Genomic DNA, 13,954 nt, shown 5'->3' on the forward strand with positions numbered 1-13,954 from the left:
AACAGAAATGGCAGCAGAATAGGGGAAAAAAACCATTTTTTTTTCTTTTTTATTTCTCTTTTTAACCTAACACCCTCTAAAATTTTTTGCCAAAAAAAAAAAAAATTTTTTCCCCCCCAAAAGGGGGGAAAAATAAAAAGGGGGGGGGGGGGGCCATTTTTTGTGGAATTTTTTTTCCTGTGGTGTAGAGGGAACGCCACTAGAACGGCCTCCCGTCAATTCCCAAATTATATATTGGATGGTCTCTCTCCTCCGCAGAAGTTGAGTAAAAAAAGACAGTAAAAGAAGACTATACGGAGGGAGAGAGTGGTGGACTGTTTTTTTTGGAAACCAACGCGCAGTGAAACATGTTTACCCAAACAGAAAATAAAATCATAACTCAAGTAGAAAACTCTCGTTGTTGAGAATACTTCGGCAAAACTAAATATATCCTGAAAATCATAGTTAAGTGCGCAGTAACTCATTATTTCACTTGAGAGTGGGCGGGGTCCGGATTACTTCTATATGTCACGATTTATTTTTCCCTTGAATCTCGTGCAAAATAACCTTCAAAACAAAGAAAACCTCAAAATAACACTTTTCCGAGGTAGAAAAACAACGAGGCAACAATAAACCGAAAAGCAAGAAGGATGGTTAAGATTACGGGAGACTGAAACGGATTATTGGCGGGAGTAAGCATGAATGACATTTTTGCGCCTCTAACATTAGCCTGCGAACACAGCCGTATTTCCGGCTGTCGTTTCTCTTTGCGAAACTTTTCGGCAAAGAGAAACGACAGCCGGAAATACGTCTGCGTTCGCAGGCTACTCTAACATGGGACTCGTTCACATTTCAAGCAATGCAAAAACTCTTCTTATCTTGTACATCGGAAACCGGTTGTTTCGCCTACAATTTCTTTCGCCTACAGGTCGATTCCCCTACAGTGAAGTCGTTCGCCCCCATCTATGTTTTCGGGTGTTTTGTAAATTTTTTGGAGATGTTTTGGAGGAAATAGCTTTTCTAAAAGGATTTGTAAAATTTAGACAAATAAGAAATAATGAAGATTTTATGTAGTTTTTGAAATTAGTATTTGAAGTTGAAAATTAGTAAATGAACTCCAAAACAGTCCCCTGACAACCTGGGGTGCTCTTGCGTGGGGGTCAACTGACTGGTGGTGTTCCAAAATACTTATTTTCTGTATTCAACCCCTTCAACCCCCTCTTAAAATTTCATTCAAATTTATGTGTGCCCCCGCCTTGAAATAAAATATTTGGCCTAAGCTATTTTAAGATGCGCCAAAGGATAGGATCTAATGCAGGCAAAGATAAGATAGCAACCAAACCATTTCACAAAATACTTTGTCAAGGATTTATTTCACCGGCCAATGAGCTAACTTTACATCATTTCCTAAGAACGCGACGACACTAAATTTGTGTGAAATAATCTCGTTTAAGAGAAAAAAGCACCAAATAACAAGAATCAAATAAAAAAATTCTGAAACCCTCGTGTTCGGCCACCTTGAGTAGCAGAAATAAGAATGACTTATAAACAGAATTTTCCATCCGCGATGGGACAGCAAACTTTTCCTGTGATTAAAATTGAAAAGTGTTGACTATAATTTCACGCCATAAGCAGCTAGAACGTTACAAGTCCAAGAGTAAAGTATGCGGATCTTCTACAGATGCCTTGATTTTCCTAAGGAAGGTCACTGCTTCTCTGCCGTCGATTAAACGATGGTCGTAAGTAAGGGCTAGGTACATCATGGGACGAATCTCCACCTGCAGGACAAAACAGTGGCAAATGCTGTTAGGAAAAAAGCGATTTCTTTAGCACATTTAGTGACACAAGCTTTTTTTGAATGTTCGTAGAATCAAAACCAAACCAATTTCATTCGGCTTTCACGACAAATGCAGATATATCGCATACAGCTCTTTCGAGAAACGTTGTCGCAAAAAGGCACAAAATGAAAGCATCCTAAGGTAGTTGGGTAGAGTATTGAGCAATCGTGTTGAATAATAATGAGATATAAAAAAAAAATAATTTTTTTTTTTTTTTTTTTTTGTATTTAAAAAATTTTTTTTATATTTTTTTTCTTTAAAACAAGGGAAAAGAAAAAATAAATTATATTTCTAAAAAAAAAAAATTTTTTTTTTTTTCCTTTTTTTCTTTTTTTTTTTTTTTTTTTTTTTCCTCCAATCACAACAATCAGAGCATGTAATCTGCGCCAAGAGCGGGAAAACCAAGCGCGGAAAAACGCAGGTAACCCAAGTCACGGTTGGTTTCGGTTTGGTTTCTGATTGGTTTAAAAAATCAGTAAGTTTGTTCTGATTGGTCAGAACAAATTGCACGCAATAACAGAGCTCGAAAGAGAAAACTACGCTAAGTATCGGCCATACAATATAGAAGAAAACCTGACCTCCCCGCCGCCGGAATAACGACTAAACCTGTCAACCCAGCTAAATTTAATAAATTGATAAGTACGAAAATTCATTCAGAGCAGAATGAACAAGTCCCATTGACTAACCTTTCCATTGACAGCTACCGGTCTGTCAATAATGGCGTGCATTCCCAGGATGGAAGACTGGGGTGGGTTAATGATAGGCGTGCCCATCATGGAGCCAAACACTCCGCCATTGGAGATGGTGAACGTTCCTCCGTCCATGTCTTCAATCGCTAGCTCATTTGCTCGTGCCTTTGAGACGAAAAAACAAAAGGACACACAATCAGCTTGGTGTAAAGGAACAGGGTTGGAAATTAGCGCTCGCCCGCTCGCCCAGGCGAGTGTGAAAACTGTCGGGCGAGTACAAATCACAGAACACTCGCCCGGTTTGGCGAGTACGATTTTCATATCCAGAATATATTATTCAAAATAAGCGTAACTTTTACCTTCCACTTTAAAATAATCTACACTGTTCACAAGCCGATAGCCTACCAAATTTTGAAATCTCCAACAATGACAACTAAGCTGGTTCGCGTTCGTAAACAGTCAAAAATGGCTTCTGCTTGGTGATTGTTACATGATGGACGTAGTTGTACAAAGTAATACCTCTGGTCATAAATACCGTTGACTCGTCCACCGAGCCTCGAACGTTGCAAGACGGCCATTTCCCGCTGCTTTTACTGTACAATTTCGACACTAAATTGCAAACTAAGAATTTGGGAAGGTATCAATAAAAGTGCGTTTGAAGTAATTTTGTGTTTTTATTTTGATTAGGATCATTTTAGGATTTTCATAAGAAATAGGTTGCAGTCTGATCGCGATCGACCACCACGGTGACACGCACGGTAACATTTTATAATTCGTTGGGGGAGGGGGCTTTTTTTTACTAAAGGAGACTGGGCGAGTGAAAATGACCTGGGCGAGTGCAATCAAAGATCACCGCCCAGATGGCGAGTGCTCCGAAATTTTAGTTTCCAACCCTGAAGGAACACACTCTTGGGACCAGCGTCGCTAACTATCTTTCTTGGACAGGTGACTGCCTCAGTGGGACATGACTTGTCCCCAGGCATCTCTTACAAGAAAGGTCGCGTCTTACAATGCTCTCATGAGACGACTGGACACGAGCCAGGGGAGATTACGTTAGCGGATCGAACCAAAAAACTTTTCGACTCTACGTGTGTGTTGCGAATAATTTTCCACACGTTTAGTATAAATAGGCCTGTTTTATTCTATTTATTCCTCTCTTCTTAAAAACGGACGGCAGGCAACAGATGGTCGCCTCACTCTCCTTCCCACAGCGATGGCTCACCTTTGTGCCTAAGCTCCCGCTCCTTTTCACCTGCGGGCTCGCCTCTTCCCATAACTTATCTCGACCTGGGGGGTTTGGGAGTGTGGGCTCCCGATGAGAATTTATTACCGTTTTCGTTAAGGATTCGTTAAGAAATCGCTATGAATTTAATTAAAACGTTTGCATACCTTCTCTCCCAGAGCATTGATTGCTTTTTCAATGTCAGCGTAGTTCATTTCTTCGACATTTCTAATTACTGGTACAACCAGGCCCTGAAAGAAAGTAAAGTTACAGTTAAAGTGTTTTATATTCGAATGTTTAGAAGTCAGTTTCTTCCAGTTTAGAGCACTTCAGTCCTCTAAATGACATCAATGGCAATTTAATGGCTAAGAAACTAGCCGATTACAGTCGAAGCTCTCTTAACGGACACTCTCGTAAGCGGACAGCTCTACTTACGGCCGCCTTATTTGAAACCCCGTTTAAACTCCCATATAAACTCTGTATTTTTACATTCTCGTAAGCGGACATTCCCGTAAGCGGCCGCGGACACTTTCAGAGATTACGACTTTGACTTTTTCTTTGTTTTTAAGCTCCCGTAAGCGGACACCCAAAAGAAAAGCCTATAAACAACCTCTGTATCTTGGTTTTTTCTTAATAGCTTTACATCGTCGTTCGTCACAATGATTTTACAGTAATTACAGAACCATATTTCAGTGTTTGTTTTGTCGTCATCCACGTCCGGTTACATTTTGAAACACCACAAGTTTGTTAGCTGGGCAAGCTCCCGTAAGCGGCCATCTATTCCCTTCACCTCAAGTGGCCGCTTACGAGAACCATTCTCGTAAGCGGCCAGCTCCAGTTACGGACACTTTTTTCGCGTCCCGAGGGTGTCCGCTTACGAGAGCTTCGACTGTATAAGCAATCCCCAAATTGATCTTTCTTTTTCTTTAATTCCTGAGGCCACGGGAAAACTTGGCTGTGGATTAGGGGCGTGACGACTTCCTCGTGTTTGGGCAACTTTCAACTAAAAACGGGACATTAACGGACTATGGAAGTCAAAATATACGTTATTGTTTCAAGACAATTACCAATACTTTCAAGAAAGCTATTTTCTCTAGAGTAAACAACATGGGTTTTACAGACCTTAGGCGTGGCTACTGCGACACTGATGTCAACATAGTCTCTGTATAAAATCTCGTTGTTTTCAATTACTATAATTTATGAGAAGAAAAAAATGAAAATACAGTTTATTAGGACACGATATACAACAGTCTTTGATAGTCAGATTTTACAGATTTTATTATATGAGAGTACAAATAATGCTTGTTTATGATTCTCCACATAATTATTTTATAACTCATAAAGGCATGTATGTCCGGTGGGGGACCTCAGTAATAAAATACAACCAGTACCATATTCCCGTAATGAAAGCTGGCTAGAAAATAATTACAAATTCAACAGTCTTATAACATATTGTATTGTTGGTCTTGATTTTATGAATTAATAAAGACCATCGGACCACAAAGCTGACTAAAGATATACAAACCAACTGACCAGCATTTACTGTTGGCTCACTCTGCAAGGCATGGGCTGACGCCCTGATGAAAGCTGACATGAAGCCTAGTTTGACACCATGCTTCTTAAAAAATGCATCTTTGTGCTTTTTTCTCAACTCCGAGATGTTACTGCAAGAAACATGAAAAAGAAGAGCATATTTTGTCAACTTCTTCACAGCACCTCCGAGTCAATAAGCTTGACCATGCATGTGGAATTGACACAATATCTACAGAGACTGTGATTTTATTATTCATGTAGATGAATATCATTGCTTGTATTTTTCCTTGCCCCTAAGGGGCTCGGAAAAATACTATGCAACTCGCAAAATATCCGCGCGTATTATATGTTAAACCATCAAATAAGGTGTATATATCCATACAAAATAAAGAGACTGACAGGCAATATTCTCCCACTACAAAGCCAAGCAAGCTTATTTAGTACATAACTTTAATATATAGATTAAGTCAAGCCTAAAAGCGGAACTCCTCACTTATTTTCTGGTTCTTAAAATTCTGTGAAAGTACTCTCATTGAAAATACTGTTATTAAAGTTATTAACGCATACTTCTCAAGAAGGATCCATAGCCGAAATAAATCGTCAACTCCAATCGCAGAAATTGCGCTTACCAAAGATTAAACCCCGCAGTTCACTGAAAACTATAACCTAGCAGTGAGCAGTGAGCTTCCAAAAACACATGACCTCGATGAGCTGTACACCTGAGCCCATGATATGGTCATGTGATACTGGTCAGCAGATACCTTGCTTTGAAAGCTGTCAATTGACCATAACATGGATGTCCAATATCAAAGATACAAGCCGACATTAACATTAACGTTCCTTGGGATATGATAAGATCAGATGGCATTCGTCTACCCCTGTTGGGTTGCCTTGTGACTCCCCTCTCCCTCCCCAAGAGTCTGTAGGCACAAGCGTACACTCACTTGATAACCAAATCTTTCTGGCTTCATGGGTCTACCGCGCGCTGGAGCTCCGCTATGATTGACAAAGAAGTTAGGAAACTCAAGTTGGTCTGATACTTAGAAAATATTGGACTTGTGATAAAGCATTCTGATTGGCTAGTTTTAGTTATCGGCCCTCTCAGTTGTCTTAACCATGTTATAATAAAGTGTTGATATTTCATGTTTGAGTCTGAAAGGGTAAAATTAATGCCTGGTCAGGTTATCTTTGGTAACAATTAAAAAAACATTTACCTCATATCAACTTCATTAAATGTTGTCAACATTGCATAAGTATTCTGAGAATCCTTGAGCCTCTGAGCAATCCTCTGACGCATTCTGGTCATCTTTGCCTGAGTTGAGAAAATTTGTTCAAAACTTATGTTTAAAAAAAGTACATTGAACTCTGACACCCTGATCTAGAAGCCCAAACTTAATTTAAATAGCTATCCGCATATAGAAAATATAAAACATCATCACACAACAGAAATGAAAATTATTTAATGCTATAAAATTCCATTGTGAGAGACTGCATTTTGTATTATTATCATATTTCTGTCAACAGGTCATTCAAAATATTAAATATGCTGCAGGGAGGACTACTTGACGTGCTGAATGGTGCAACATAACACTGTTTAATTTCATGGCAAAATGATTAAATTATAAACCAAACCCAAATATAATATTATAAAGGTTTTTGGTCACTCTCCTTCAAATTCACAAACAGGGTTTTGTTGATAACCCCCATTATAGCATTAACATTATCAGGGTTCCACTGTTTGTGAAGTTAATTTCACTTCTTTGTGGTGAATTTCCTTTTTTATTTTTATGCAGCAAAGAGATTTTTCGTATGCAGAATGGACGACAAGGGGAACCTTACAAGTACAGAGTATCAAGACCACAGCTGTACCAAGCAGGGATAGGCATTCATACTCCACATAAAATACTAAACATTCATTTGTGTACCCATTCCAGTCAAAACCTGGTGAAATGTACACTAGTATGCACTACACGACATTAACCATGTCCAGTGAAGTACTCAAAGAATACAAAGTTCTAAACAATCATCAGCTCTTAGGAATCCTCCGATATAAAATATCATACCCTGTGTTCAGAGCGACCTCCTTTAGGTGGACTGTCTGTTGGCATAGCAACCGATGGCTGTGGGGCAGGGGTGGGTGGACCAGGTTTGATTTCCGCTAGTGGTTGAGTAGGTACTTCAGGAACTACAAGTAAAATGTTCAAAAAAAATAAAAGATTCATATACAACCTTGTTTAATAAATCAACTTTTAGCTACACATATCTAGCTTCAAGAAAAGCTCTAGCCTGCGAGAGCAGACGCATTTCTGGCTAGAAAAGCTTTGGCCTCTACTTAATTCATTTGATGATGATTATAATGCTTCAAAAGATGGTTCTAATATGTGAAGTCTGGAGCTGATACTATAGGGTGTGTGAATATAAATTTACATTGAAGACAAAAGCTTCTGAGAAGGACTTTCATCTGGTACTGTTTATTATGATGCAAAAGATGGCCCTTACTTATCAAGTTCAGAGAGGGAAACTCTTGGGCATTTGACCATTCAGCTCAGAGCTCTGGTACTTTCAAGACATTGAACTGTTTATTATGGCTGTGCTGTGAACACACAAGGACAACCCTTTGTCCTTTTTGTGGAATTGTTGTTTCAGAGAGCTTATAAATTATTTCACTTTTGGGAATCAAAGGTGCACCAATATTTTGATAACTTTTGGGTGGTCATGCTTCAACCAGCTCATGCTGCTCTGAATTCTATGCTAGTTATACCTGGCGGGGGAGTAGTTGGAATTTCAGAAGGCGCTGTAGAGGAGTCTTCAGCTGGAGTCTCCTTAGCTGGTGCTGGAGGTTCAGGAGTGGCTGGGGTACTCACTGCTGGTGCTTCCTTTGGAGGAGCCTCTCCTGAAATTAGTTTTGCATTAATTTCTAACAATAAGGTGCTTTTTTATGACAATACTAGATTGGGTATTCAAATGGCGACAAAGAAATAATATCATGTACATTTTGTCTAAGGGCCTATTGGCATGGAAAAAGGAAGATCCTAGTGCTAGGATCATCCTCTTTCCATGTAGATGGATGATTCTAGTGCTAGGATCTTCCCATTTACATGTGAAGGGTTGCATTTGGCCCTAGCACTAGGATCATTCTATCTGAGAGGTAGGATGGTCGTAGTGCTAGCCGGGCCAAATATGCCTTACTGGTATGCATGTAAACTGAAAGCTAAAAATAAATTATGCCACACTCAGATGATCCTAGTGCTAGAATGATCTTAGCACTCGGATCATCGCATTCATCATGTTTTGAAAGCTGTTAGTCTGAATTTGAAAAGCTGTGGGTCTTAGGAATTTATTAGTATTGGCATTGCAGCCATGCATCATGGAAATGTTAAGGGCCACAGCTACTTCTGCTTCCCACATCACATACATAATGAACACAGTCAGTCGTGACTCTGATCACTGACTCATACCTGTCAGAATAAGTTTGAATAGTTGTTGACCTTTCTCTACTTTATCACCATCATTGACAAAAAATTCCTGAATAACTCCAGCATGAGGAGCAGTGACTGGAATGCTAGTCTGAAATCAAATGATAGAAAGGGATTACCAATGACCATTTGATAATAATATATTATATAATAATTATTATGGGAAAAATTATAAAGGAATCCTGAGAATTAAGGTTAAAAAAAACTTGAATTTGAGCTCGCCCCTCTGACAAGCAGGCCTCAAATTGCCTGGGATAGTTGTATGTTTGTCTCAGTTATTTTTTTTTTTTACATACCCATCAGGAAAATGAGAATGAAAAGTTACTTTTTTTTCAGGAAAATCTACTTGTACCAGATGAACAGATGGCAGTGTTTTTAGCCCTGGAGAATACAATTGTCTCCCTTTGCATGTTCCATTATATCTTCCCCTGTTTATTGAATTAACTATTGATGTGCATACATTGATAGCGTAGCATTACTGAGCTCCATGTTGTCTCAAATTGGTTAAAATGTGAAAGAAAATTAAAAAAACAAAACAAAAACAACCAATCCAAGGCACTACAAAGGACTCTACAGAGCTAAAGATAATAGGTAAGGGATGTTTTGGGTTGCACCTCAGAGGTCTATCTAGTGCATAATGAAGTATGCAAGTGCGTAATGAACTACATATCATTCATGCGGCCATGAAAAAAGAGAATCATCTCTTTAGTTGTGCTAAGCAATACAGCACTTACAAATAAACTTTCAGACACAGCAGCCACTGATCACTTGTCAAAATTACTACATTTTTGATACATTTGACGGTTTATTTATTACAAGGAATAAGATTTGCTTGATGAAAAGAAAAACAATGTGTGGATGAAACAATTATATAATTTAAGCTGCTGTATGGTACAAGTTCATACTTTACTTACCGTATGTTCATACTCCTCACCCCCTCCCCTGACAATACCTGGATATTCATTAAATTATGCATTCTAACAAATTTTACATTTTTGCTCTCATGAAGTCTTACCTTGTCAGTTTCAATTTCTCCGACAACTTCATCTTCGGCTACAGCATCTCCAGCAGCTATGAATGAAAATTATATTTTAAGGGGCTAGGTCACGGTATTTTAAGTGTGGTAATTCTATTTAGTTTTGTTAATTGAGAGCTCTCAACTTCAAATTGGCGGAGAAAAAGTCTTTTATTGGCAAAACCTGAGGGCCACGTAACTAACAAGGATGATTTTCGAGCATTGTAAATGACACTTTTATATAAATTGAGATAAACTTGAAAAAGTTGGGCCAACGATTTTCAAATTCACTTGAACACAATCCATTTTAATCTTACTGAAATTTTGCCCAACCATGCCCCTTTTTGGCCTTTCTGTGTTTCTTTTGAGGTCTTCTACAGTTTTAAGCTGTTGTAGTAATAATTCAGTTAATTCTATGACCAGTTGGTCAGTGCCGAAATTGCCTAAAATTGTGTGACATAGCCCCTTTAACAACTAGAACCCTTTTAGTCCTCAGGTCAAAAGATAAATTCATAGATTTCTGTTAACATTAATTAGCTGTGAGATTTTGGTGGCACATTATTCCTTGGTTGATGCCTATCTTCATTCTTATCACCCCTCTTCTGAGTAATGTATAGATCTTGTAAAGGGAAATTATCTGTTGAGCACTCTTAGGATCAAGGCATAAAAGATACAAATAGAAAGTCTAGTACCTAATGAAGATGTTAAAGTTTGTAAGATAAAGATTATGTACATACCCTTATCCCATCTAACATCTCCCTCTGTTACTGACTCGGCAAATGGTGGTGTATTCACTATCACATAGTCGTCAGAGGCTAGAATATAATAAGAAATAAATAAATACCAGCAAACATCATCTCACCCACAACACTGCTTGGCAACTCAAGTTATAAAATGCTCACTAAAGAAAAGTTTTCTTCATAAATACTGGTATCTTAAATCTATTTTATAAGTAAAAAAAGAAAAACAATTATGATGCTTCCACTTTATACCAACATTAGTAAAAGAAATGACTTCAAAGTGAAAATTAGGAAATGCCATATTGATATTTTATATATGTATTTTTATAATTACTTAGTTTGTAAATTCTATACAGTTGGTGTGATGTTTGTATGGACCTTATCAAATTAAAAGTAGATATCAATGTTTATAATAACACACATGTGTCTGGATTTATAAAAATCAGGTCAAGGAAATTTTCACCATTTTAAGCACAAATCGCTGTAAACGCGTTTTTTTTTTTTCTCACCGGAAACTATCTCCAAACTTGACGATATAAAAACTAAAGGGAATGTCAGTCTTTTTTTGCTGTCTTTCCTTTTTTTATCACCCTTTCTTGTGGCATTTTAAGCCAATTCACGCAGTTATGTACATGTTCAAGAATACTGACATCACTTTCCTTTGACTTGGTTTTGATAAATCCAGACATACATGTATGAACACTTACAAAGACTTGATGATGAATGGAAATACTTCTCATCCTTCCAGCCAAGTAACCTATATTAAATATGGTATGTAGATATTTTTAATTATTATTTATGTAAATTGTGTAATAGGTGTTTCGCACTTGCCGCGTACAATACGTAATCCTTGTACACAAGCCTCCAGGTTTTCTCAAACTTTTCTCACATCATAATATATGTACAAATCTTGAAATTTGTACTGTGGAATCTTGATTTCTTGAACCATTTATTTCCCAAACCTCCCGGTAACTCAAACCCAGTCAAACACTAGGGGTGTTGAATGGTAAATGCGAGACTTTGCGAGACGACGAGACTGCTATCTTTTCTGCGAGCCCGAGACCTTTTGAGAGCCTTTTAGCCTTGCAAAAGAAATCGAGTCTCCGAGAAGGCGTCAAAGAAAAATTCGAGACGACGAGACCCTTGAAATTTGGCTAAAATTTTGCGAGACATGCATTTTTGAAGGACCATTCAGGCAGCTCAAACACTGCATTTTTACCCCTGATTTCTAGAGCTCCTGATTTTTTTAAACCAATTTTCCTTCTACTGGAGATCCGATAGTCTCCTTCGCAACTGCTATTTCCGATGTCATGCAACACTCCATGTCCCAAATAGCAGCTGTGAAGGAGACTAAAGTTTTGAGAAATAGGATTTTCAGTGTAGTCTAAGGTGCAACTACACTCAGAAAAATGTAACAACAGAAGAGCTTGATATATATGGGTCAATACAAATATCTTATTATATGCCTGGGAGGATATCAGCTCTAGGTCTTGACAAAAAAGATCAAGGTATTTACAGCAAGGGAGGTCCAACACTCTCCCTGTACTGTCACCCGAAAAAGGGGAGGGGAAGGAAAAAGCCCATTCATCCTGGTGATTCTTGCATGCACAGAAGGCAATAATCATAGCTACAAGAAAGGCTGAGAACACCAGTATTGACAGCCTGTTTATTTAACACCACTTTTGGGCATCAGTTTCAGAATGCCCAAGAGAGCAAGAGATCTGCCTCTGATTGGTCTATAATACAGTCATTGTAAAAAACGACCAGGGACACTACTAACTACAAAGCTATGTAGAAAAATATTTCAGATGTCACTCTCTCTCTCTCTAGATTATGAAGAGAAACGTCTGTTTACTCAGTCCAGACAATAAAGTTCCCTTAATTATATTGACTGGTTTATTCCTCGCGAAGCGACGCCGAAGGCCGAGCGTAGCGGGGTGTATAATTTTGTTCCTCAAAGGGCTCAGGCGGGATGAAATCTCGTGTGGAGTTTACGGTCATATATATATATACGGGCGCGCGCTGGTGGCCTAATGGTAAGGCGTCGAACTTGAAATCAGATCTTCGGGACTGAGGCCGGGGGTTCGAATCCGGCTAGGGTTTTTTTTTTCTTTTTTTTTCTTTTGTGGGTTCGAATCCTGAGCCTTTCATTTTTATCGTTTTTCTTTTCGGATTAAAATAACACTGATTTCCACATAATACTCCCTCGACGCTTATAATAATTCAGGCTATAAACCTTTCATGGCCATCAGGGGCCCGCGGGCGGAGGGTTCGAATCTCCTGCCGTTCGTTCTTCTTCTTTTTTTTTAATGCCCTCAAATAGATGTCCAAAATGCGATTATCCAATAATTTGTCGATGATTTTGAAAATAGCCTGCGCTTCCCAACGCTTTATACCTCTTTACGAACCAGAAAGAGCCGCCATCTTCAAAGCGGAGTAGACCCTGGGAACGAGGGTGTCGCGGGCATGCCCGTTACTAGGCAACAATAACAACACCCCCACCCCCCTCCCTCCCAAACCCAGAGCTTCGCGAGGCCCTGCGAGTCACGTATTACTAGTAAAATAAGTCATAGGTCTGAAGAAACTGCATGTGCACTTACACCCGTTTGCTGCCACGCAGGGTTCCTGCCGCTTGAATCTTTGTAGCTAAAAGAGACAAAAGAAAGTGGCAATGACCGTAATTACTACGCTAGTCCCGGTATTTTATTGACACGGTGTTTGATATAAGCTTACACTACCTGCATTTTGTAGGTTGCTTGCACTGTATCGAATTCCACAATGAACGAATTGCCGCTTTGGGGACGAAAAATAAATATAAGAAAAGTAATATAACGTTACTTGAGAAGTTAAAAGTTGCACTTACAGTAAAATTTGTACTATAACTTCTATAGAGCTGTAAATTCTGCAATAACCGCCCGATATGGCGGCATCTCAAGGAAGCCATATTTGATGGTCGACCGCGTATAAACTGGGTACGAGTAGCCTCATTTGCATGCAATCGATGCAATCGGTTCCTTTCTTTCTTTCTTCCTTTCCCCTCCCCCCGTTTCTTTCTTTCTTTCTTTCTTTCTTTCTTTCTTTCTTTTTTCTCACTTGCTTGTTTGCTTCCTATGATTTCCAAAAACCGTCTTATCTTTTTTTCCGATTCTGTAAAGCTAGCGCTTTAGAGTGTAAGCGCAATGCGTGTGTATTTTATTATTATTATCATCTTTTTTTTTTAATCTCTAACCGTATTTTCAAATACAATTGATTTCTCTCGTACATGCAGCTTATATATATGAGAAATCTAAACACTTTTGAAAGATCTAAAGATAAACATTTATCAATTTGAACTACGTACTGAAATAGAAATTAATTTCAAAGAGTGTGGTACATGCTGTTTCCATGTGGTATTTGACGTGTTTAGACAGCCCTCGTTTGTTCCAATCGAACAAAGAAACCGTGTCGGTTGCTATGACAACG

At 38.6% G+C, this 13,954-nt stretch overlaps 1 protein-coding gene across 1 annotated transcript; it reads right to left on the reverse strand.

The window, feature by feature from the left end:
- Window positions 1-1,333: 1,333 nt before the first annotated feature.
- On the reverse strand, window positions 1,334-13,447 carry LOC144636331 (dihydrolipoyllysine-residue succinyltransferase component of 2-oxoglutarate dehydrogenase complex, mitochondrial-like). Its single transcript, XM_078495517.1, has 15 exons — window positions 13,356-13,447; window positions 13,231-13,285; window positions 13,093-13,138; window positions 11,200-11,249; window positions 10,490-10,567; window positions 9,753-9,808; window positions 8,720-8,828; window positions 8,023-8,154; window positions 7,325-7,446; window positions 6,476-6,573; window positions 5,262-5,392; window positions 4,851-4,918; window positions 3,896-3,979; window positions 2,504-2,671; window positions 1,334-1,757 (listed from the first exon to the last, which is right to left on the reverse strand). The coding sequence occupies exons 1-15, from the start codon at window positions 13,434-13,436 to the stop codon at window positions 1,623-1,625; spliced, it is 1,413 nt and encodes a 470-aa protein (XP_078351643.1). The 5' UTR covers window positions 13,437-13,447; the 3' UTR covers window positions 1,334-1,622.
- Between the last annotated feature and the right edge of the window lie 507 nt (window positions 13,448-13,954).

Source organism: Oculina patagonica, chromosome 13 (genome assembly GCF_052425735.1).
Source record: "Oculina patagonica isolate OP01 chromosome 13, crgOcupat, whole genome shotgun sequence".
Taxonomy (NCBI): domain Eukaryota; kingdom Metazoa; phylum Cnidaria; class Anthozoa; order Scleractinia; family Oculinidae; genus Oculina; species Oculina patagonica.